Source organism: Rana temporaria, chromosome 1, assembly GCF_905171775.1.
Source record: "Rana temporaria chromosome 1, aRanTem1.1, whole genome shotgun sequence".
NCBI lineage: Eukaryota > Metazoa > Chordata > Amphibia > Anura > Ranidae > Rana > Rana temporaria.
In genome coordinates this window covers 513,059,480-513,085,888 of record NC_053489.1, presented here as the reverse complement: position 1 = coordinate 513,085,888, position 26,409 = coordinate 513,059,480, and the positions used below count along the sequence as shown (strand labels likewise).

General features: G+C 40.4%; 1 protein-coding gene across 2 annotated transcripts in view; it reads left to right on the top strand.

Moving 5' to 3' along the window:
- TBC1D9 (TBC1 domain family member 9) overlaps nucleotides 1–26,409 on the top strand; it is a 97,905-nt gene that overhangs the window by 38,084 nt on the left and 33,412 nt on the right. For both annotated transcript variants that reach the window (XM_040331334.1, XM_040331326.1), the window contains exons 2-14: nucleotides 6,216–6,326; nucleotides 6,895–7,013; nucleotides 7,212–7,440; nucleotides 10,154–10,415; nucleotides 11,695–11,902; nucleotides 15,533–15,739; nucleotides 15,936–16,109; nucleotides 17,370–17,520; nucleotides 17,599–17,813; nucleotides 22,764–22,881; nucleotides 23,131–23,416; nucleotides 25,368–25,497; nucleotides 26,303–26,401. In XM_040331334.1, coding sequence (XP_040187268.1) covers nucleotides 6,216–6,326; nucleotides 6,895–7,013; nucleotides 7,212–7,440; nucleotides 10,154–10,415; nucleotides 11,695–11,902; nucleotides 15,533–15,739; nucleotides 15,936–16,109; nucleotides 17,370–17,520; nucleotides 17,599–17,813; nucleotides 22,764–22,881; nucleotides 23,131–23,416; nucleotides 25,368–25,497; nucleotides 26,303–26,401 — 2,309 coding nt within the window. The remainder of the gene's footprint in view (nucleotides 1–6,215; nucleotides 6,327–6,894; nucleotides 7,014–7,211; nucleotides 7,441–10,153; nucleotides 10,416–11,694; nucleotides 11,903–15,532; nucleotides 15,740–15,935; nucleotides 16,110–17,369; nucleotides 17,521–17,598; nucleotides 17,814–22,763; nucleotides 22,882–23,130; nucleotides 23,417–25,367; nucleotides 25,498–26,302; nucleotides 26,402–26,409) is intronic.

The following is a 26,409-nucleotide window of genomic DNA, read 5'->3' as shown; positions in this document are numbered from 1 at the left end:
TATAATAAGTATCCCCCAAAAATATATAAAAAAAAGTTTTTTCCCTCAGTTTAGGCCGAGAATACGTATTTTTGGTAAAAAAAATCGCAATAAGCGTTTATCGATTTGGTTTGCGCAAAATTTATAACGTTTACAAAATAGGGGATAGTTTTATTGCATTTTTATTAATTTTTTTTTTTTACTACTAATGGCGGCGATCATCGATTTATTTATTTTCGTGACTGCGACATTATGGTGGACACATCGGACAATTTTGACACCTTTTTGGGACCATTGTCATTTTCACAGCAAAAAGTGCTAGAAAAATGCATTGTTTACTGTGAAAATGACAATTGCAGTTTGGGAGTTAACCACTAGGGGGCGCTGAAGGGGTTAAGTGTGACCTCTATGTGTGACCTATATGAACAGACGATCAATGACAGCGCCACTGTGAAGAACGGGGAAGGTGTGTTTACACACACCTCTCCCCGTTCTTCAGCTCCTGTGACCGATCGCGGGACACCGGCGGCGATTGGGTCACAGAGCTTCGGACCGGGTCGCAGGCGCGCGGCCCACGGCTGGGCATTTAACGATCACGTACAGGTATGTGATTGTGCCCAGCCGTGCCATTCTACCGACGTATATCGGCGTTGGGCAGTCCTTTAGTGGTTAATGTGTGCACAGGGAATTAACTCTTAATTAACCAGGACATTCTCTTTCTTCCTTCTTTCTTCCTTTTCTCCTGTATAATCACTATTTAACACGTTTCATCTCCTGTTCCATGTTTTTCTATTTTAAATTACTTTCTGAAAACATAAAAAAAACAAAAAAAAACGCATGTATACATTGTTATATTTTAAGGATTTATTTATTTTAACCACTTCAGCCCCGGAAGATTTGGCTGCTCAATGACCAGGCCATTTTTTGTGATACGGCACTGCATCGTTCTACCTGACAATTGTGCAGTCATGCAACGCTGTACCCAAACGTCCTTTTTTTTTTTCCTCCCACAAATAGAGCTTTCTTTTGGTGGTATTTGATCATCTCTGCAGTTTTTATTTTTTGAGCTATAAACTAAAAAAAGAGCAACAATTTTTAAAAAAACACAATATTTTGTACTTTTTGCTATAATATCCCAATTTTGAAAAAAAAAAAAATCTCAGTTTAGGCTAGCTTCTACATAGTTTTGGTAATAAAAATTGCAATAAGCGTATATTGATTGGTTTGCGCAAAAGTTATACCGTCTACAAAATAGGGGATAGATTTATGGCTTTTATTTTTTTTTATTTTTACTAGTAATGGTCGGCGATCTGCAATTTTTTTTTTATTTTTTTTTTATTTATTTTTTATCGACTCTGCAACATTATGGCGGACACATCAGACTCGTTTGACACATTGTTGGGACCATTATCACTTATACAGCAAAAAATGCACTGATTGCTGTAAAAATGTCACTGGCAGGGAAGGAGTTAACACTATGGGGCGATCAAGGGGTTAATCGTGTTACCTAGTGTGTGTTCTAACTGTGAGGGGAGGGGGACTCTCTATAGGAGATGACAGATTGTGGTTCCTAGCTTTTTAAAACTCACAATCTGCATCTCCTTACAGAACATCTCCATCACGACCGCCGGTCACTCGCACTCCTGATATCCTGCTTAAAGGAGCCGATGTACAGCTACGACGGCTCGTGGGATCGTGCCACCCTGCCGCCGTATAAAGATGGCGGCAGGTCGGCAAGTGGTTAATGTTGCAGTATATAGAATAAATGTGTTCAAAATATCACTGATCGAACTTGAGGGGGGCAGGGGTTTATTTGCAGATTTTTACTCCTTTTTTTTTTTTATGCAAAATAATGCTCAAACTTTTGGGTCACAAGAAAGCCCCATTTGTCCCCAAAAAACAATCCTATGTATCAGCTCTTTATTAGAAGTAATTACAAAATGATAGACTCATGAACAGAAACAAAGCAGAAATATGGTCTGGCCCATAGGGGGGTAAACAGGTGTGAGAGCCAAAGTGGTTAAAGTGACCCTTAAAAAAAAATACGAAATCCCTGCAAATGAAGAGGGGTTTATGCTCCTCCTTTTCACTCCACTGCTGTAACCTCCACCAGACTTCGGCATTCGACTCTGCCTAAGGCCCCTTTCACACTGGGGCGGGAGGTGCGGTGGTGGTAAAGCTCCACTAATTTAGCGGCGCTATTCGGCCGCTAGCGGGACGGTTTTACGCCCCTCTAGCGGCCGAGAAAGGGTCAAAACCGCCCGCAATGTGCCTCTGCAGAGGCGCATTGCCGGCGGTATAGCCGCTTTGTCCCATGCAATGGGCGGGAGCGGTATACACACCGCTCCAAAGATGCGGCTAGTAGGACTTTTTTTCACATCCTGCTAGTGCACCAAATGGCAGCCGCTGTTTCAGGTCGGTTTGCAGGTGCTATTTTTATCGCAATAGCGCCTGCAAACGAACCCAGTGTGAAAGGGGTCTAATGCTTTTGGATTTGTGTGCCCAGCACTCATTGTGGCTCCATCCTCTGACACCTGTGTCACTGCTGTGTCCTTAGTGATGTAGAGGTCGGAGGATAGAACGGAATAGTACAACGGGGAATACAAATCCAACAATTCTGCCACGTGCTAAAACTTCTGACTGTGGCAGTAGCCCTGGAATCCAGAGAAGATGGAGCATACAAGGGCTGCTGAAGAGGCGGGTATAATAGCTGTACTGTTCTAGGGACCTTCTGATAGGATGGCTTTAACAAAACAATAACTACAAACCATTTGGGTCTCTTCCATGTGAAATGAGCACCCAACTACATAACCTAGTCTGGCAGCTTGCCTTCACCATCAACCATTTATTCCATCCAACTACCCAAAGCCCACGGGGGGCACAGCTTTGAAACCAATTGACTCCGTTGATCCCCGCTGAGCCGGCGGATGACAGGGCGGTCCCTGCACACTGTGCAGGGACCACCCTGTCTTTTCTCCGCTCTTTCCTATGGGGGGATCGGATGAACACGGATCGTGTGTCCGTGTTCATCCGATCCGCAGACGGAAGGAAAAATAGGGTTTTCTTCCGTCTGCAGAATCGGATCATTGCGGAGGCGGACGAGATCAGGATAAACCGCTGACATCCGCGATCTCATAGGGACCAATGTATGTCCCTTTTTCATCCGCAAACGGATGGATGAAAAAGCGGACATACGGTCCGTACGTGTGAAAGGGGCCTAACTCTGTAATCATTCATACATCATTCAATGTTTTCATTAAATACCAAGCGTGATGCACTACAAGGAGGAAAAAGAAGAGTGCCAAAGAGTTGAGCATTTCGGTGTGAAAATCAGGTCCCCTGCCTAGCAGGTCTTTTCTGTTTTGAATCTCAGGGCTGAAGTGGAAAATCCTTTTGGTGGGTACAAAAGCTCTCTCAAATGCATTTTATATATGTGTATATACTGTAGAGCAGATATAAAGCAGGCCTTCAATGAAAATAAAAGGTTTGCTGTACTGTCAGTCGTACACCTACCATACACAAAGGGCATGGAAAAAAGATATTGTATAAAGAATGAATAATACTTGCCTCAGACCCGGGTTCTAGGAGGCATAGGTGATGACACCATGGGGGTTATTTACGAAAGGCAAATCCCCTTTGCACTACAAGTGCACTTTAACATTGCACTGAAAGTGCACTTGGAAATGCAGTCGCTGTAAATCTGAAGTGAGGGGAAGCTCTGCTGATTTTATTATCCAATCATGTGCAAGTTAAAATGCAGTTTTTTATTTTCGTTGCATGTCTCCCTCGAAACTACAGCGACTGTACTTCCAAGTACACTTTCAGTGCAATTTCAAGTGCACTTTGCACTTGTAGTGCAAAGTAGATTTGCCTTTCGTAAATAACCCCCCATGCCTTACTGCCGCCTCCCAGTAAGGCTGGGGGCTCAAAAATCTCATGATAATGCACTGCAGCCAGAAGGTGGTTGGGGAGTAGCTGGTTACACTTTGTTATTGCAATCATTCATCCCAGGCAAGCAAAGGGCCTATAATGGAAAAGGAAAATCTGTGCAGCTACAGCTACATCACAGTTGGCTCCAAGAATTCTTGTTTATAGAATACTTGCATATGCAGTTTCTAAATGAATTTTTAGATTGTAAGCCCTTATGAGCCTCTTAACCCTCTTGTATTTTATTGTATTGTAACTGTACTATCTCCCTTTTTATATTGTAAACTGTTGGCCCTATATAAATCCTGTATTATTGTTGTTATTATTATTATTATTATTATAATAATGTTCCCTTAGCACAAACCTTTACATTTTCTTCTAGGAATTTTTTCTTTTAACATTAAGTTTTTTTTGCATTATATAAAATCCTCTTAAACTCTTTTTGTGGTATAAAAGCTTCAGCGACAGGCATGCACATTGGTAATGATATGACATATAAACACATTTTATAGAACTGATGAAGTAGATACAGTCTACTGTACCTAAGTAGATACCGTCCTATTTAAAGCAGACACCATTTATTGATCGTTAAAAAGAGCAGCATGTTAACATTAGCAATCCTTTGACCATAGATCAGGGATATGCAATTAGCGGACCTCCAGCTGTTGCAAAACTACAAGTCCCATCATGCCTCTGACTGGGTGTCATGCTTGTGGCTGTCAGAGTCTTGCTATGCCTCATGGGAATCGTAGTTCTGCAACATCTGGAGGTCCGCTAATTGCATATCCCCGCCATAGATGATCTGCTTGCTCATGAAGCCTTGCTATCATTGCTTTTATGATCATTTACTTTCTAGGATAGCATTTATAGACATGCAAGTAATCTCTCTTGCAGCTATGTAGTGAATGAACACTTTTGAAACGGTTAATTACTCTGTAAGTTGTGTAGCAAGTGAGTTATTCCTTACAATGAAACTGATTTTGTAAAATAGAAATTAAAAGTGGACCCTGCAGTAAAGGTACATATCCATGGGTACATAAAAAGGTAAGGCTCCACTAGTGTAATATTGTGCTTTGACAATATTACACTAGTGGAGCCTTTCTTTATGTACCCATGGATAACACCTTTACTGCAAGAACTGTGGAGAAGTGGATTGACTTGTTATGGAACCTTGGTTCTTGTGGCTTACTAGCCTAACCATGAGAGTGGTAGGCAATTCTATTTGGTGAGTTTCCACCTAATAGGAGTGGGTCTGATGTGACACACACGGTAGTGGATATCTACAGTGTTTTTCCTAATTGGGATATCACTGGGAACTATTTATTATATTTTCTCCATTGGTCAAATATATATATCTATATATCCCAATTCATTGTTCAATAAAATCATTCGTGCAAATCCCACCATAATCTTTTCCAAAAATATCTGCAATCCACCTCCCTATTTATGTCCACCCCTCAATAGGATTAGCACCCACTCTGCCAAATAGTCTTCACAATTTGAAGTAAAACTAATGGCAGTAAAGGGTAAACCTTCCAACGGGGACATTTGTTCCGGATCTGAACACTTGCCTGTCTTCAGCCTCACTTCCGGGTCTTCTTCCCTGCGTTCCTTTTCCTCGACGAGGCGTAATTGGATGCTGTATGCAAGGTCTCCTGGGAGTGACGTTACAACACTCACAGGAGACCAGCTCGGGTGTCGCGTGACGCAGGAACCGGGTCACATGACGCACAAAGCGCATCATGTGACTAGGAATCCAGGAAGTGTTTGCTTGTGGGATTCAAATTGCCCACAAGCAAAATGGAAAAGGCCAGGACTCTTTTTTTTTAAAAGGTATCGTTTTTGGCAAAAACGGAGCGGACAGACCTAGGAGCGGCTAGCAGGTGAGTAGTACCTAGCTAGCTCTGTTACCAGGCTTTGGACATTTAAAAAAAAAAAAAAAGCAAAACCTGCGGAACCTCCGCTTTAAGAGACGATTAAGGATAAAAGAATCACACAGAGCTTTTGGACTACTAATATATTGTGTACATTTATTGGTTGTTAAGGAATTTGTGGCTTATTTTACCACTGTTTGGTTTTATACCATTTTAACTGGTTCTTTACTTATGCCAAGATATTTCTGTACCTATTTAATTACAGTCCGTAGTTCCCTTGTTCATAAAAAAAACGCATATATACAATTTCATTTTGGTTTTCATCAACTGTTGCCGTTTGATAAGCATGCTTTATAATTCCCAATTATGACTTGATATTTTATTACTATTCTCTAAGTTGAGATTGCTGCTTATGGATTCCTTGTTAATTTTCAGGTTTATTAGTTGGGACACTTGATGTTGTTTTGGACTCAAGTGCAAGAGTGGCACCTTATCGCATCCTTTATCAGACTCCAGACTCCCTTGTGTACTGGACTATTGCTTGTGGTAAGCTGCACATCATATTTTCTAGGTATTTTTTTCTAATAATTGGTAAGGCTTGTATAGTACTGGTTATAGTAGAAGCCGTCTTCTGCGGGCTACAGATATGGCTCTTGTATGATGACAATGACCATTACAGCTGTTTTTATAGCTTGGTGCATATTTGCTGTACTTAAGTCTGCAGGGCTCAATGCTTGGCTACCTAAATAAATCAGAGAGTGGACAAATGTGCAGGCACAACCTGACTGTCTTCTGAGCATTTAAGTTGGACCAACCTTGATGCCCAATGGTTCCTCTGGAATCGGTGTCCAATGAAAACAACTGAATCAATTGATTGTCTTGTCTGTGGGATGCAATAAGCCTGAATTCCGACCAGCCTTGGTTTGGAATAACTTAGTCTGTTAATCTGGACTTTTTGGTACAGTTGTTTTACACTGGCTCATTTTGTAATTAAAATATACTCCAATGTTTTATATTTTCAATAAGCCCCATTTAGCGTGTGCAATTGCACATTCCAATATTAACAAATGTGATAATGAAGATGATGCAATAATTTTGAATCTCTTGTGTCCAGGTGGTTCTCGGAAGGAGGTGACTGAGCACTGGGAATGGCTTGAAGTGAACTTGCTGCAAACGCTTTCCATTTTTGAAAATGAAAATGACATCACCACATTTGTTAGAGGAAAAATACAGGTAGTTTTATTTATGAGTATATCCCTATAATAGACAAAATAACATGCAACATTTGAGTCAAACTGTGGTGCTCCAGTGAAAACTATAGATGTCAGTTGGTTGATCTGCCCAGCAGTATTTTGACTGTGACTGCTATACAAAGGTTTCCAAACGAATTGTGTAACCAAGAAATAACTACAGCTATTGCTTGTTTTATAGGGTATCATTGCAGAGTATAATAAAATTAATGGAGTTAAAGAAGATGATGATACAGACAAGTTTAAAGAGGCGATTGTAAAGTTCCACAAGCTTTTTGGTATGCCAGATGAAGAGAAATTGGTGAATTACTACTCCTGCAGTTACTGGAAGGGCAGAGTTCCCCGGCAAGGATGGGTGTACCTGAGCATCAATCACCTTTGTTTCTATTCCTTCCTGCTGGGAAAAGAAGGTACGGTTATCTAAAAAAAAAAAAAAAAAAAGCCTATACATAAACTGTTTCAAATTAGTGCAGCCACTTTTTGTGTCCACTAGGCTATATGCACTCTGGTCAATCGCCACATTAAATGTATTATTTGTGAAAGAACATCTGAATCCTTCCCATGCATAGAAATATATTTACAGGCTTCTGACAAAGGCAGAGGAATAGAATACTAATAACATTAGAGGTAGAATAAAGGTAAATAACAGATCATTCATAAATCTAAATCCATCCGATTATTCTGTTCTATTGTTGACATCATAGTTCTTCCTTTATCTCTTGATACACGTGTAACTTTTATAAACCATTTGTATAGTTGAAATGCACTACTGCAAATGTAACAGTAAATGTAACAGTAAGCGTGCCAAATGAAGGGCAAAAACAGGTACACAAAGGTCATCGCAGCAGCCTGAAACCCCAACAAACACTTGGGTTTAATGTGTTTGCTGTTAGCTGTTGCATTATATTGATCAATTACTCTTACTTCTAGTAATTTTCTTGAATTTGCCTGTGCTTTTGTACATTAGTATGTATTTGTATGTGGTTGATCAGCTTGATAACCATGGAAAGCCCCACACACCGTGAAGGTTCATCCATTGTGTTAAAGGATAAAAAACTACTAAATGTACACATAATTGCAGGATTGCAATTGCACATTGTAACAGAATGACCCGTGACACCCAGAGACCATTGAAAGATGAGGGGTACTCCTGTGCCAGCGTCACTAATAACTCTTGGGTCTAGGGCAGAGGTGTCCAAACTTTTTTCAAAGAGGGCCACATTTGATGAAGTGAACATGCTCGAGGGCCGACCATTTTGCCTGACATTCTTTGAACATTTAAAATGTTATCTAAGTGTGTTCGTCCAATCACTAATACACTGCCCAACAATAATTCTCTTGCCTTTGTGGCTGTGTGTGGTGAAGCGATGAGCTCAGGTGATAAACAGAACAGTCATCCAATGGCATCCCAGGTAACGGGACTTCCTATTACAGACGCCGCCGAGTAAACAGGAGATTCTCTTTATGTAATATGATGACGCTCGTCCTGTGCCCTCCGAGGCAGCGCCGATAAATACGGTATATATCTTTTGTGGCCCCCAGGGCACAGGACACATGTGAGGCTGCAATGGCTATATATATCCAAATCCCCAGGGGGGCCATATTAAATCACCAGGGGGGCCGCAATTGGGCCCCGGGCTGGACTTTGGACATGCCTGGTCTAGGGTCACCCTGTGTCCCTTTTAGACATAGGGTGACTGAGAAATTTTAATTAGAAAATTACATGAGATGGGACATTACTGTTCATGTATTGAGCCAGGAAATAAGGGACACATGTTGGATTGTTTTAGCATGGACAGTAATCCACAATACATTCCTTAATGTCTGCAAAGAACTAATATGCTGACCCTACCGGGCAATAATGACTCATTCCTCTGTGTAGCACAGGCTGTTGAGATAGTAATTGAGTCTGTTCTGGGGTGAGGTGGATTTGAGCTTGGTAGACAGCCTGGCTCCTCAAAGACCTTTCATTAAGTATGCTAATACTGTTTCATGTGTGGAATGTGACTTCTCAGCTGTAGTAATTAGGTCATGTAAAATCGGTGCCCAAAACGTCTGTCATAGAAATGTGTATTCTGCAGGTGAATAACTTATTGTCAGAGACAGAATGTCTGGGGAATAATTGGCTCAATGGGATGTCATTGTCTAAGAGAGTGTGTATTGAAGTGATGTGTGGGTGGAGAGTTCTTTGATTACTGTAACATGTTGTACTGTATATAAGACTGAGAGTTACCATTAAAAGTGTTCATTCATTTTGAAACCAGAGACCAGAGCTTGTGTTGTCTCAGTTATTCTGGGAAATGGGATGGATGGTTGGAGTGTCAGATAAGCTGTCGTGGTTGATTAAAGGGAAATCGTAAACGGTGGTGACCGTTACACACATTTATTAGTTTTTGCATAGGATCCTGTAAAGAATTGTATGCACAGTCAGTGGATTGTGGGTGCTATGCCAGGCTCCTGAAGTCTCTTCCTCTAGCTTTATATGCGTGTGAAGGTACAAGTTTTCAGTTGGAGACCTGGAGGCAGTGTCAATGGACTATGCTTACCGAACTCATGAGGAGTTGGCCTTTAAGCCGGATTGAAAGTGTAATTTTGTGTAACGACTAATATATAGGCCTATTTGCAATCTATCTTGCAACCATGTTACATTTTTGTTTGCAAAAAATGTTTCTTTTGATATGCCTGTCCTTTTTAAGCTGTACATAGTGCTATGAATAGCTTTATAGTCTCGGGCAAAAAACTGAAAGCGCACATGAAGAATCAATGTATATGACGGAGTCCTAAAAAGCATGGAGACTCCACTACAGTTTGGATAGACAGTTATGTTCTTTATGTTGAATAACTTTACCTCTACTGGGAGAACCAGGTCAGAGGTCAGGTTTTTTTTTTTTTTTTTTTTGTTTGCTTTTTAAAGTTACTGCTCCACCTTGTCCATACTGGAATCGTGAATCCATTATACAGAGTGTTTCATGAACAAAGCTTAGGAAGATGCAGTAGCATGGTCTATTTTGATCATGCCATTAGGCCACTGCTAATAATTTAATTTTGTCACTGAGATCTAAACTTCAGGCAAAGACACAGTGATGTTCTTTCTTCTGACATGCTGTCATATTTCTCTTTCAGCCAAGCTGGTGATCCGTTGGGTGGATATAACGCAGCTGGAAAAGACGGCCACCCTGCTTCTTCCTGACATGATTAAAGCTAGCACGCGGTCTAGTGAACATTTCTTCTCCGTCTTTCTCAACATCACAGAGACGTTCAAATTAATGGAGCAGCTTGCCAACATGGCTATGAGGCAGCTTCTGGACAATGAAGGCTTTGAGCAGGACCGCTCTCTTCCCAAACTGAAAAAGAAATCGCCCAAAAAAGTATCTGCCCTAAAACGGTGAGGGGAAAGTTACAAAGTTAGGGTCATATTTTGCAGACCTTCCTTCTGTATAAAGCATATTTGCTGGGTCAACCAAAATGAGTACAGTTAGGCTAATAAATACATATGAACCAATCCTGTGATCCTGTTCTACTGTTAACATCTGCGTTCTTCTTTGACCTTTTTGATACACTTAGAACTTATTAAACCATTAGTAAAAAAAATAAAAAATGTAATGTATAAGTGGCCATGCAAATAGCGATTTGTGATCTATGGGTACAAGTGATCATAAACAAGCAATTCATCAAAATATTAAGTGCAACACACATAGGGGTTGATTTACTAACAATAAATCCACTCTGCGCTACAAGTGCAGTGCAAGTGCAGTTGCTGTAGATCTGTGGGGAAAAATCTGAAATTAAGGGAAGCTCTGCTGATTTTATCATCCAATCATGTGCAAGCTAAAATGCTGTTTTTTTGTTTTACTTGCATGTCCCCCTCAGATCTACAGCAACTGCACTTCCAAGTGCACTTGTAGTGCAAAGTGGATTTGCCTTTAGTAAATAACCACCATAGCATTGTTTTGTGCTTTGCAATTGCCTAAGCATATTGATCAAAAATGCTATTGGTCGTAAATGATCAATTAAATGTATCCATATTTGTTTCAACAGTCAGAATTGATAGACAAAATTCTGCCATGGCCAAGGTGAAATTGATCAAAAGCTTTCTATATAGTTGAACAGGCAGTCTCTGGTTTGATTTTTTTATATTCGATTTGTAGTTGCACCAAATGACCAATTTAATGATTTATATTTGTAGGTGTGTAGCCACCATTGGACTTTTAGGCCCCTTTCATATGGATGCCCTTTTTTCCGAATGGAAAACTGTATTACCGGACATCCGCAGATGGAGTTAAAACAAACCCATGTAATCACTATGGGTTGCCAGATGTATGTCTGTCTATATCCAAACACATTTGGTCAGGGCTACAAAAGCAGACCTGGATGCAAAATTATTGCATTCAGTCCAACGAATATGAACAGACTGGCTGCAAACAAACGCATATCCACTTGCATATCACCCATAAGGATGCCATCAGTACGTTCTTGTTCTGCTTAAAAATAGACTTCTGGAACAACGGCATGAAAGGGGCCTAAAGAAGATTAATTTTTGGTGGTGGTCCTGCTAGGAATTGGCATCTTCTCTATAGCCCCTTTGTCTAAATTGGACCCTTTCTAAAACATGTTTTTTTTACATCGCATTCACTCTAACAAACTGGTCTGTGTGTATATTGCAGAGATTTAGATGCTCGAGCCAAGAGCGAACGATATCGCTCCCTCTTCCGCCTCCCCAAGGATGAGAAGCTGGATGGACATACAGACTGTACCCTATGGACACCATTCAGTAAAAGACATATTGTGGGCCAGATGTTTGTATCCACCAATTACATCTGCTTCACTAGTAAAGAGGAGAACCTGTGCAGCCTAATCATTCCACTGAGAGAGGTGTGTCTTTGTGTATTTATATAGTCATGACTGTGTGCAGTCACTTAGCCCTGACCTTTTCTAAGCCATCTGTGTAATTAGGTTCTTCACTCCCTCTGACTAGAAATTAGTAATTTTACTGAATTTTCTAGCCCATTTAATGCCATTCTTAGTAATTTATGCACATTTTCCCTGCCTGTTGGACCCAATTATATTTCCTTCATTAACCGAACAGCAAGAAAGATATGTAAACATACTGTAGTTATGCTGAAACCCTTCATCACCTCCTTCGCCAACAACCTGTTCATTGTCAGACGATCTGGCAGGATGACTCCACTTGGTTGTTTTTTTTTATTTTTTATTTTTATTAAAAATATGAATGATTTAGAGCGTGAATGTTAAACTGGTGAAACCTGGAATTTAAGTAGCTCAAGGCGAGGATGGAGTTTTATAGACCAGAATTTGTAATCTTCTGCATGCTTTTTATGGCCCCCAGGAAATCCAATGCCTGTTTCAAGGGGCTCACTTTCTGTTGCTGTTTTTGAATATTTACTTTTTTTATGGTGTGACGAATGCATCTGAAGAGGTTAAATCTTACATGCGTACATACAAGGTGGTATCAAAAAGTTTCAAGACTAGTTTTGTAACACACCACCAGATGGCTGAACGCACAGTCACATGGAACACCGACCATCAAAAGTCAGTCTGCCAAATGGCATTGTCCTGTGTAAATCGGGAGCTGTGTAACTGGTGCTATCCTGAAGATGTGCGTTACGTCTGCTAATTCATCATGGACAGCAAGTTAGAAAAAAGAGCAAATGTGAAACTGGGAAAAACTGTTTAACGTGATTAGGGAAGTTTACAAGGATGCTGCAATGAGTCGTTCAATATGTTTTGAGTGGCACGTGTGATTGTACTCCTATGCTCATCATGCACAAGTTGCCAGATAGTTTCGACATTTTTGGGAGTTGAGTTTGTTTAAGGTCTTTCTGATCTTTCGTCGTCTTTCCAGTGATGTTCTTCCACTCTTGAAGCGTGCATGCCACCTCGAATGACTCATTGCAAAGAATTTCACGTTTGCTCTTTTGTTCTAACTTGCTGACTGTGATGAAATGGCAGAGATGGTAATGCATGTGTCCAGATTAGCACCAGTTGCACAGTTCCCGATGTACACAGGATGATGTCTTTTGGCACACTAACTTATGGTGGTCGGTGTTCCCTGTGACTGCATGCAGCCTTGTGCTGCCACCCTTTTGGCGTGTTACAAAACTAGTCTCAAAGCTTTTTGATACCATACTATACTATTTTTTTTTATTTAAAGGCTGTGGGTTCTTTCTTTAGGGTGTAGTTAGGGTGGTTTGGTTTATTTTAGCATTCTTGATATTTATTTTCCTCTTTTTGTATGCAACCTTACACTTTAAGGTGGTTTTAGAGAGTTTGTATCTATACTCAAAACCTTTTTCGTTTTTGGATGTCAGGTTGTACTGCTATTTAGGGTACTGTTAAAGAGATTTCCCCTCTTTCTGTTTTGGGGGCAAGGTTTTATCAGGCAAGAAGTGAGGGGAAATTTACAGTAGGAATACGGAAAGTAAAAGTTGACAGAAGTTGCTTTTAAAGATTTCCACTCACTTTCTGTCCTGGGGACAACCTTTTTAACCAAAAAGGATCTCTCCAACTGAGCCTCTGATGGTAAAACCTGGCAGGAGTTTTAATCCTACACTAAAAAAAAGTTTTGGCCATAGATGCACTTTAATTATGCCTTCCCTATTGACTTCTAAGCCAAAATGGTGACGTTTTATAAAAAAAATATATATTTTTTTCCAAAACAAAGGAGAAATACAAATAAATCTGTTTCGCTCATCCATAATTAGCTGTGGGTCATCTTTTTTTTTTTTTTTTTTTTTTAAAGTGTATTTTGTGTGTGGACTCGAGAGAGGAGCCGGACTGCAGGAGTTGGGAGTAGGCAGGCCTCCCCCAGAGGCAATCTGACACCTTTCTCCATGCCCCGGGTGGCAATGGCGGATGTGTGAGGGGGTCCTCCCACATAGCCCGCCCTACCTGCTCCGCTTTAAAGCCCAACGGGGCAGAGGGACTCCCTATAAGGGAGTGAGAGGATCTAGCCCGCTCAACCAGCCCCGTTAGTCCTTCGCCTCTCTTTTTTAGAGACCGCGTGGTCAAAGTGCATGCATGTTAACCCAATTTCGAGTGCGTGTAAGTGTGGTGGTTTTTGTGGGAGGGGGATGGGCGTACTAAGCGCAGGCTTACCTCGCATAACACACGCACCGGGAGCCGGGCTGAGACCACCAAACTCAATATACATGTAGCCGAGACCGGGATCCGAACCCCTAGCTGCAGAGGTGAATGGCTTATCAGCGCAGTGCCAATCGCGTTGAGCCACCGCAGCTCCCAGCTGTGGGTCATCTAACCCTGTAGTAAACCAGATAGTGTGAGATAGCTGACCAGATAGCTTTCTTTAAAGCATGAGTTCACCTTTTAGGAAAAAAATTATAAATGCATATCATTTTGCAGGAAAAATATTAGCATTCAGATTTTGTTTCCTACCATATCATTGTTTCCTGCAATATCAGGCTCCTGCATACTCTCCCTCCAGCCTGTGCCTTTGTATGAGCTGTCAGTTTGAAAGCTTGAATACATTTGTACAGACTACGAGCATGCTGATTAGCATGCTCACAGTCCATTGAGAACTACAAGCTGTCTGCCATACAGATGCAAGTAAATTACACTGCTGTGTGGGTGGAGTTCTGCACAGCCTCGCAGATTTGAAATGTGACAGCAGCTGTGGGGGAGAGGATCCCTTGCCTGCTGTCACAGTGGAAGGGGTCGGGAGCTGTAACATGTTACACCTTTGAATACGAGTGTATTGTACAATATATTCTGAAGGTAAACTTGGCCTTGGAGTTAAAAATGCATGTAAACCTTTTACGAACAGGAAAAACTGGCAGTATTAAAGGGTTCGTCGAAACCCTCTAATTGCCACTTTTGCTGGATAGTTTAGTCTGTTAGAAGTTGAAAAATAAACACTTAATTTTCACCTGGTGATCCAGCTACAAAGATAAAAATAAATGAAAACTACGCAGCCACCACATTTAAAGAATGTAACCTGCAATTTATTGCTTTTTTTCTGCTTTTGTACTTGGAAAAACTTTATACATCTCATGGAACGACCTCTACCTTGGGTCTGAAACACATTTTTTCATTGGGGTGTGTTGTGGTAATATTTTCCATTACTGCAGTGCACTTAACACACATTCGCTTATTGCAGGACAATTAATTTTGAATGGCACGCCAGCACACTAAAGCAACACGGCTCCAATGCACATGCTTTTCAGTGCAGCACAATGCACAGTAATGCATGCGTGGTGGTGTGCGGCATTGGCAAAAATGCATGGCCACTTTTGTGGACATTTCAGAGTTTGTCAGCCCATTCATTTATATGTGCTGCCTCGATACAACACCTGTTAATGCACAAAAAATGCAAGTTGGTGCACGTGTGTGAGAAGGCAGTACACATGCACCAACAAGGTGTGAATGGACCCTTTAAGATTTAAAAAATTGAGAAATAGAAAATGTGTTTATACAAAAATGTCACCTAGATACTTGTTGAAATAAAAGGGGTTTCATTTTCTGTAGGTGACCATTGTTGAGAAGGCAGACAGTTCCAGTGTCCTGCCTAGTCCACTGTCTATCAGCACAAAGAACAGAATGACCTTCCTATTTGCCAACTTGAAGGACAGAGACTTTCTTGTGCAGAGGATATCTGATTTCCTGCAGCAAACTACCCTGAAAATGTACTTTGATAAGGACATGTCTGGAAGTGACAGCAGCATGAGTGAAGAGGTATGACGGCACAGGGTAGAAAAAAATGCTCAAGCAATACATTTAAATGTATTTACATTATGATTAGAGAACATGGATTATGATTATGTTCTCTACTCTGCTTTCACACATCTGTATTCTTTATGGCAATAATAAATAAATGCCTGGTAACTGTGTCCTAGTCTAATACGTTTTAATATTATTATTTTTTTTTTAGGTATATTTGAAAGCAAGCAGCTTTGTTTCCTGCAGTCCTCAGATGAGACTCCGGACAGAAGTAGATGGCGATCGACCATTAAATCTTAATGGCAATACTGCTCCAACTGCCACCCAAACCTTAATGACAATGTATCGCAGGAGGTCACCAGAAGAAGAATTCAACCCTAAACTGGTAATCTTCAATGCTTTACTAGGAAGAAAAACATTGGGCCCTAACACCACAATGATTCTCGCTTGGTTACTTATTGGACATCAGTTTTCATGATTTGCATTCCAAGTCGGCACATTTTATACCTCCATGAAATTATTATTTATGTAAAAAAGGAAATATTTTTTGGTAAATTTATCTGAAAGATCGGTGATAATTTTCAAAGGAGAGAGTGGAAAGTGGTTGTGTTACGAGACAAGGTGGACGTGGTCTCATATAGACCCAAATTTCACTTTTCAAATTGCCATACTCTGTATGCTATTAGAAATGACATTGGGGGACCTCAGTCAATTCCTGTGAAGTGTCATGATCCTGACATCTTGATCAATGTATTGTTTTCTCAAGAATGTGTTAATGCAAGGTATCACAGGGCCTATCAAAAGAACCTGAAAGGATTGCATTTAGGCTTGTTAAAGAAGCTCCTATCATAGTCCCCTCTCCCCCACACATGCTATAGGGAGATGAGAGTCCCTTGTTTTAATGAGTTGTCATTTGAGAGAAATGTCATCTTTATAGTCAGAAATATTAAAATGTACAATACCTAACTAGGTTTAGTCCTACTCCCAAACACAAATCGGCGCTAACATTTTTGAGTTCTGACAGGACTGTGGGAATTCCTAAAAGTATCAATATTTTGTTAAAATTAAATAGTCAAGCGTGTTTTAAATGTGAAAATTACAGTAAATCTTGTATTAAAATTGGTGTAGACAAAAGATCTAGAATATAATGTAATTTGAACAAAATCCCTCATAACGGCTAAGCTGAAGAAACCTGTATATCTTTGGTGATAAGCTGACCAACCGTGAGATCTTGCTCCTATAGCTACATACCGCATAATTTTTGTTGTTGTTGTTGTTGTTTTTTTTCCTATTGTTCAAGCTATGTAGTCCTTAAAAATGAAGACCCCCAGTAAAGATTTTAGGTTTTTAACGGACAACTACTGGTGTGTTGTCCGCTTGGATTCTCACAATATCACCATTAGCCATGTACTCTTCTCAAAGTGTTAAAGGTAAATGTGCATGAGGGAATTTTGTTCAGCCTTTCCCGTATATGACCACTTTTCTCCCTCTCTCCCCAGATCTTTTTCATTAGTCTTTTTTTTTTTCTCCCCCAAATACCAGTATATATTACATTCCAAAGTGGAGGAAAATCTGAATCAACGAGTATTCATTATAAATTGAGAAATTGTGATTAAATTGTGCATCCTTTTTTCTTTTGTGAAAGGCCAAAGAATTTCTGAAGGAACAAGCGTGGAAGATCCATTTTGCAGAGTATGGCCAGGGAATCTGTATGTACCGGACACAAAAGACAAGAGACCTGGTGTTGAAAGGAATCCCAGAGAGTATGCGTGGAGAACTGTGGCTGCTCTTTTCTGGTCAGTTACAGTTTTAACTTTGACTGATGGGTAACTGTAGAGACATGCAGTTCTTTATTAGCTGTTCTATATTACCAGGTGCTATAAATGAAATGGCTACTCATCCTGGGTATTATGAAGAGTTGGTCGAGAAGTCCATGGGTCAGTATAACCTTGCCACAGAAGAAATTGAGAGGGATTTGCATCGTTCTCTTCCAGAACATCCAGCATTCCAAAATGAAATCGGGATTTCTGCCTTGAGAAGGGTCCTCACTGCTTATGCCTTCAGAAATCCAAACATTGGATACTGCCAGGTAACTAAAAAAGTACATTGCAGAGTGTTGGCCTGGAAGCAGAACAAGTGTATTGTGCTTGGTAAAATGTACATTACTTTAGTGAACACTAATAGGTGTTGGTACTTAAAGCAGAAGTGAACCCATTTATTTGATAGTTTCAAAAAACAGTTAACATTCCCGGCATGCCATAAATGCTAGCTGTTCACATGTGTTGTGCTCTCAACCAACCTGTCAAATCATCCAATGACTGGTGTCATAAAGGATCACATGTGCAGCATCATAGCAGTTGCAGAGTAAACAGAGGCTAAGATGGCAGTTTCCTTGGCTGAAAACAAAATTAGGGTTTACTTCTACTTTAAGTTCTGGGCTCGCTTACAGCATAGAAAGTATTATAATATGTGTTACCTCAATACATGGTACACACACTAGATGTGCGTTGCAGTGCAGAGTAATTTGCAAAGCACATCCGTAGTGCACTGCAACACACTTGAGTTATAGCCCGATACAATGCCCAGATGCATAGCCTCTAAAAATGAATAGAATAAATCATACAGGACCTAATTTTTTTTGTGCATTGATGGCTTATTCGTTTTGAATGGTCTGCCTAATTCAACATCCCTCTCCATAAAAAAAAAAAAAGTGTTTCAGCGGACTGCATTATGGTCTGAATTGGTCCCAATCAAGGGTATTATTAACTACTTGCCGACCAGCTGCCGCAGTTATACGGCGGCAGGTCGGCTCCCCTGCGCGAGAGCACGTAGCTCTACGTCACCTCGCGAAGCGGCCACTAGGGGCGCGCGCCCCCCCTGATCCCGACGCGCGCGAACGTTTGTTACAGAGCGAGGAACGGGGGCTGTGTGTGTGTGTGTGTGTGTGTGTGTAAACACACAGCTCCCGGTCCTGTCAGGGTGAGAAATGCCTGACCGTCTGTTCATACAATGTATGAACAGCGATTGTCAGTCCACCCCCCCCCCTACAGTTAGAACACACCCAGGGAACATACTTAACCCCTTCTCTGCCCCTTAGTGTTAACCCCTTCCCTGCCAGTGGCATTTTTATAGTAATCCAATGCATTTTTATAGCACTGATCGCTATAAAAATGCCAATGGTCCCAACAATTTCAAAAGTGTCCGCCTTAATGTCGCAGTACCGGAAAAAAATCGCTGATCGCAGCCATTACTAGTAAAAAAAAAATATTAATAAAAATGCCATAAAACTACCCCCTATTTTGTAAACGCTATAACTTTTGTGCAAACCAATCAATAAACGTTTATTGCGTTTTTTTTTTTTTTTGTTTTACGAAAAATATGTAGAAGAATACGTATCGGCCTAAACTGAGGAATTTTATATAATATATATATATATATAAAATATATATATATATATATATATATATATATATATATATATATATATATATATATATATATATATATATATAATTTTTTTTTTTGGGGGAATATTTATTATAGTAAAAAATATAAATTTTTTTCAAAATTGTCGCTCTATTTTTGTTTATAGCGCAAAAACTAAAAACCGCAGAGGTGATCAAATACCACCAAAAGAAAGCTCCATTTGTGGGGAAAAAAGGACGCAAAAAGTGCTCTGGTCTTTGACCAGCAATATGGTCCGGGGGTTAAGTGGTTAAGGAGTGCTTCTTCTCAGCTATACATCTTCTTGAACTGAAATAAAAATCGACATTGTTTTCAAATTAATGTCAAGAATAACACTTCGTGGCATCACGACCACACATAGAGGTCTATGGGCATGGTGATGAAAATGTAAAAGTGGCCATGGAGGTCAGCATCGGTTATCCGTAAAATACCAAAATATTTAACTTTTGTAACTTACAAAGCTTATTAGCAGGTTACTAGTGCTTCCTGTCTTATCGCGTATTGAAAGTATTTCAACGGGTTTAGATTATAGCTCTAGCAAAAACTGTTAGAAACTGTGGTGGTTTACAAAGGAGAGTCAGCAGTTTTTTATATGAGACTTGGTTTCCTTTATGGTTCATTTTCCTTTTTAATTTGATGACTGAAGCAGAACAATTTTGCAAATATTTTAGTCCATGACCCAGTTACAGGAAAAAAGTCACATTGCCTCAAACAAAAAGAAGATGCTACATTGTATGCTTTTAGATTTCACTCTTTATCTGTATCTCTTTATCTATCCACCCAAACCTTGATGTGAAATGTATTGTAATGATTAAAGGTATCAATTTACATTATAATCTGCTTGTATAATTTACTGCATTTAGGGACGATTGTATAAAATTATTACATGAGGCATGAACAGTACAATATGATCATAAACACTATAATGCTACTGTATGAAAAAAGAACAGATTAGCTCAAATAGTTTGACTGGATTGTATCATATGCAACAGTACACTTCTACATGATATGCAATACGAATTGATAAATTTGAACAATCTGAACGTATTTGTACAGGGCATGTGTGTGAGGTTTTTGATACAGACCCTATTGAAAGAAATAATGCATGTCAAATGCAGGAAACGCTGTTGACATCAGATTGTTGACCTATTGAAAAAATGCACTCCTAAGGTGCCTAATCTATTGCCTCAGTACTAAGCAAAGAAAGATCAGTTGCTAAGCAGCTCCCGATATTGGATGATCTGCAAATCTTTATATTTGGTACAATAAAAATCTGGAAAAAATATTGAGCTCTAAATATAATAATTTAAAATATTTGGTCATTAAAAATGCACTATGGGGTTGATTTGCTAAAACTTGAGAGTGAAAAATCTGGTGCAGCACTGCATAGAAACCAATCGGCTTCCAGGTTAGTTGCCAAAGCTTATTTGAACAAGCTGATGTTGGAAGCTGATTGACTACCATGCACAGCTGCACCAGATTTTGCACTCTCCAGTTTTAGTCGATCAACCACTATACAGTTGTGCTCATAAGTTTACATACCCTGGCATAATTTGATTTCTTGGCCATTTTTTAGAGAATATGAATAAGAACACAACTTTTCTTTCACTCATGGTTAGTGTTTGGCTGAAGCCAATTATTATCAATCAACTGTGTTTACTCTTTTTAAATCACAATCAGAAACTACCCAAATGACCTTGATCAAAAGTTTACATACCTCAGTTCTTATTACCTTGTATTGCCCCTTTTAATGTCGGTGAAAGCTTGAAGTCTTTTGTGGATGAGGCCCATTTCTCTTGGCAAAAAGCCTCCAGTTCTTGTAAACTCTTGGGCTGTTTTGCATGAACTGCAGGTTTGAGATCTCCCAAGAGTGGCTCAATTATATTGAGGTCAGGAGACTGAGATGGCCACTTCAGAACCTTCACTTTATTCTGCTCTAGCCAATGACAGGTCGATTTGGCCTTGTGTTTTGGATCATTGTCATGTTGGAATGTCGAAGTACTTCCCATGCGCAGCTTCTTGGCTACAAAGACACAGGAAATTTGGTCAAAATTTATGGCAAGATGTATGCAGTATGTTTATCAAAAAAAAATACTGGAGGAACATTTGCATTCCTCAGCCAGGAAGCTGCGCATGGAACGTACTTGGACATTCCAACAAGACTATGATCCCAAAATGCAAGGCCAAGTCGACCTGTAATTGGCTACAGCAGAATAAAGTGAAGGTTATGGTGTGGCCACCTCAGTCTCCTGACCTCTCAATATAATTGAGCCACTCTGAGGAGATCTAAAATGTGCAAGACAGCCCAAGAATTTACAGCTGGGGTCTCAAACTGGCGGGAATGGGGCTTGTAGTTCCGTAACAGCTGGAGGGCCACCAGTTTGAGACCCCTGATTTACAGTAACTTTGCTAAGAGGAATGGGCAGCTTTACCATCTGAGAAGATAAACTTTTGATTAGGGTCATTTGGCTAGTTTCTGTTGTGATTATTTTAAAAAGGGTAAACGGTTGATTGATAATAAATGGCTTCAGACAGACATGAACTATGAGAGTCGGTTCACACTAGGGCGACACGACTTCCAGCACGACTTTCAGAGGCGACTTGAGCATGAACCACAGGGCGATCTGGGGCGATTTACAACACGACTTGAAGTCGTCTCCAGGACAGGAGACTTTCCAGTGGCCAATCAAACAACAATCAGCTCTAGGGGAGGGAGGGGGAGGGAGAGGTTTGCCTGAGAAATGTATGTTATCTTCCTGGAAAGTCGCTTCAGTTAAGACGGTGATCAGACTTGGAGGCGACTTCCATTGAAATCAATGGGTACAAATCGCCTACAAGTCGGATTGAAGTAGTACAGGAACTTCTTTTGAAGTCGGAGCGACTAGAGTCGTGTGCATTAACACCGCTCCCATTCACTTGCATTGTTTTTCTCGACAGCGCGACTTGGGACGACTTGAGGCGACTTCAAGTCGGATCCCAAGTCGCCCCAGTGTGAACCGGCTCTGAGTGAAAGATGTTTTTGTGTTGTCATTCATATTCTCTGAAAAATGGCCAAGAAATCATAAATTCTGCTAGGATATGTAAACATTTGAGCACAACTGTATGCTCCCTTTTGATGTCAAACCTCTTAAACACTTGGCATATTATGTGTCAGGTACTGCATGATGGTAAGTGAAGGTACTGTAGTATGTGTCTTTGGCATACGAGATGAATGAAATTTGTCTCATCTCTGGAGCTTGTGTGTTTGACCGTTTTTGACAACTTTTGTCCCAAAAACATAGTTATTCAATCTTTGATATGCAATTTCTTGGACCATAGATACTAAGGTTGATTTTATGGTAGCACCATGAGAGACTGTAACCCATAACTTGGCAGCATATTCTGTAGTCAAATGAAAACTAGATATGAAATGTATATATTATTTGGGGAATTGCATTGTTTACTTAAACCCCCATTGCTGAACTTTTTTTCTAACCTGCACTATTTAAAAAAAAATGTTAACATAATGCAACAGCATTTGCCTGTATCCAGATTTTTACCTTCCTATTTCCTGATTATTTTTTTTTTTTTGTAGGCCATGAATATTGTTACCTCTGTGCTTCTGCTGTACGCAAAGGAAGAAGAAGCCTTTTGGTTGCTTGTTGCTCTATGTGAACGCATGCTTCCTGATTATTACAATACAAGAGTTGTTGGTATGTTTTGGAAGACATTTTTGGTTTTATGTTCTAAAACTAGACACTGTACTAAACTTTGGCACACCTAAATGTAAGTAGTGATAGGTACCCATAGTGACTACCTTCTTTAACTAGCTAGTTTTATCTATTAAACTATGATTGATATTATTATTTTTTTATGAAAATCAAGAAAACCTTACAATAAAATATGTTTTACAGAACATTTGAAGTAACCAAGTGCATTATTCAAATTTTGTTTTCTTCTAGGAGCTCTTGTGGATCAGGGTGTTTTTGAAGAATTGGCTCATGATTATGTGCCCCAGCTATATGACTGTATGCAAGATCTGGGCGTAATTTCCACGATTTCCTTGTCTTGGTTCCTCACGTTGTTTCTCAGTGTCATGCCTTTTGAAAGTGCTGTGGTGGTAGTGGACTGTTTCTTCTATGAAGGCATCAAGGTGATATTCCAGCTGGCACTTGCTGTGTTGGAGGCCAATGTGGACAAGCTACTTAACTGTAAAGATGATGGAGAAGCCATGACTGTCTTGGGGAGGTATGTTAAAGTTCTCATTTTTCTTTATAAGCTTTTCTACCGTGTTTCCCCGAAAAAAAGACCTACCCCGATAATAAGACCTAGCAGGATTTTCAGGGAGGGCTGCAATATAAGCCCTACCCCGAAAATAAGACCTAGTTTGACGTGGTTGTCTCCTCCTCTTCTCCTGCTTGTCAGCGGGAGATCTCGACCCCCCCTCCCTCTGCTATGCTCGACTTGCTGAAGATTGTACAGGCGGGCTATGGAAGCCCAGAACGGCACTCTCTCCTCCTGCCTGTCAGTGGGGGATGTCCGCCCCCCTCCCTCTGCAATGCTCGGCTTGCGGAAGATGGTACAGGCGGGCTATGGAAGCCCAGAACGGCACTCTCTCCTCCTTCTCCTCCTGCCTGTCAGTGGGGGATGTCCGCCCCCCTCCCTCTGCAATGCTCGGCTTGCGGAAGATTGTACAGGCGGGCTGTGGAAGCCCAGAACGGCACTCTCTCCTCCTTCTCCTCCTGCCTGTCAGTGGGGGATGTCCACCCCCCTCCCCCTGCAATGCTCGGCGGAGAGCTCAAACTGGCTATAGAAAGCCCAGAGCGGCACTCAGATCTCCTTCTCCTGTCAGTGGGGGATGTCGGCCCCCCTCCCTCTGCAAAGTTTGGCTCGTGGAAACGAGCTCAGGCAGGCTATGGAAGCCAGGAGCAGCGCTATAATAAGGTACCTGACACAATACATTTTACTTTACTTCACACAGGATTCCTGTCAGGCGGAGAGGGGTAGAGAAGTCCACACAATAGTAAGCCCTACCACGAAAATAAGCCCTACCAGGTTTTTGGCTGCCAAAATTAATATAAGACCCGGGCTTATTTTCGGGGAAACACGGTAGATGTTCAGTACAATATTGCACAGATTCTGTATAATATCCCTTTAGGGATTTAGTCCTGATTTTAAAGATTTTGGGTGAAATGGAAAGAAGGTTCAAATGTGACTATGCCAATTAGTTATTTTAACAGATTTGATTTTAAGCCTTCCAATGTCGAGCTGGTAAATAATAGCATGTAAACTAGTACAAATAATGCATTTTCTTTTTGTAAATAATGATGGTAGTTGCTAAAGATTGGTGGCTTCCAATAAAACATTGGTTATAGAAGTATTTGTTTCAGCATCAGGCCAGTCCAATTAGTGAGGCACAGACATGGCATGATTATAGAGGCATTTAGATTCCATAGAGAATTGACAAGCTTGTTGGCCTTCATCAGAACAAACCATGGCTTTGGTGGAATGGGGCTTGAGCAATGAAAAATACAAAACAACCATTAAAGCGGAGTTCCGGCCACAATTTCACTTTTTAAATATAAATACCCCTGTAATACACAAGCTTAATGTATTCTAGTAAAGTTAGTCTGTAAACTAAGGTCCGTTTTGTTAGGTTGTTACAGCATTTAGACACTTTATAAAATAGAAATTGACTGGGGCCATCTTAAGTGTGGGCATCATGAAGCCAGACTGTATGACTTCCTGGATTTCAGCCTTGCAGATCTCGCACATTCTCAGTGCTGCACAAGCAGTGTCAGATCAGGTTTCAGCACCTGTGCTGTCCAAGTCACATGATTCTTTGAGACTGGGGAGTGCACAGACTCCTGGAAAGTTACACCCACTACATTCCCAGGAGTCTGTGCGGTGTAGGTTAGGAAGCATTAAGCACCTAGGTGCAGGAAGTGGGAAGATTAACTATTCTGCCTAGCAACAACACTTTGAAGGCATCTAAAAAAAATTTTTTTTTTCGTAAAGGACTAATGACATTTTTTTAAAACTACTGATGTAATGTTATATTTATGGGTGGAACTCCACTTTAAGGTCATGGTCAGATTAATTCAGTTCCAAATATACCTATAACTATTCTGGTTCTGAAATCTAGGCTAGGGGTGTTTTTACATTTATGTTTCAATTAAATTTAAATTAATTTTTAAAGGTATCTAGACAGTGTGAGTAATAAAGACAGCACTTTACCACCAATTCCACATCTCCATTCCTTAATCATGGATGACACCGAGCCTTATCCAGAAGTGGACATCTTTACACTGATAGCTGCATCTTATCAGGTATTGTATATACAATCATGTTCCTTCCTTTTTTTTTTTTTTTTTTTTTTAAATAACATCTATATAGTTAAACTTAAGCTGAATTCCAGGCAAACCACCAAATACAGAGCTGAGATGCGTGTATGGGATTGTTCTGTAATTCTGTGGAAGATCCAGAAATCCTATCCCATGCCAGGCATCATAGCCAGAGCATTTCTCTCTACTGCAGTGGCAGTACAAAAACACACACGATCAGATTTTTCTGACAGCAAAACCGCCGATTTTTTTCCGATGGAATGTTGGCTCAAACTTGTGTTGCATACACACAGTAGCACAAATTTTGTCGGAAATTCCGAACATCAAGAACGCGGTCATGTACAACACTACGACGAGCCGAGAAAAATTAAGTTCAATGATTCCAAGCATGCGTAGGATCTTTGTGCGTCAGCATTGCATACAGACGATCGGAATTTCCGAAAAGAAGTTTTCCCGTCTGAAAATTTGAGAACCAGCTTTAAAATTTTTGCTGTCGCAAACTCCGACAGAAAATGTTCGATGGGGCCTACACACTGTCGGAATTTCTGACCAAATGCTCACATCGAACTTTTCTTGTCGGAAATTCTGATCGTGTGTACGCGGCATTACTGTGCTAATTGGTCAATGAAGAAGCAGCAGAACCTCAGCAAGAATTTCTCTCTGCCTTTTAAGCACATATGTGCTGCAGCAGAACCTGATTGGCCCTTAGTATTTCCCCATTCCTTCTTTCCCGAGTGAGCACCTCTATGTAGGGGATTGCAGATTTACAATGTGTTTTTTATCACTGCAGAAATTCGGAACTATACGAGCAGACCTGATAGAGCAGATGAGATTTAAGCAACGGCTAAAAGTAATACAGATTCTTGAAGATACTACAAAACGAAATGTGGTAAGTAC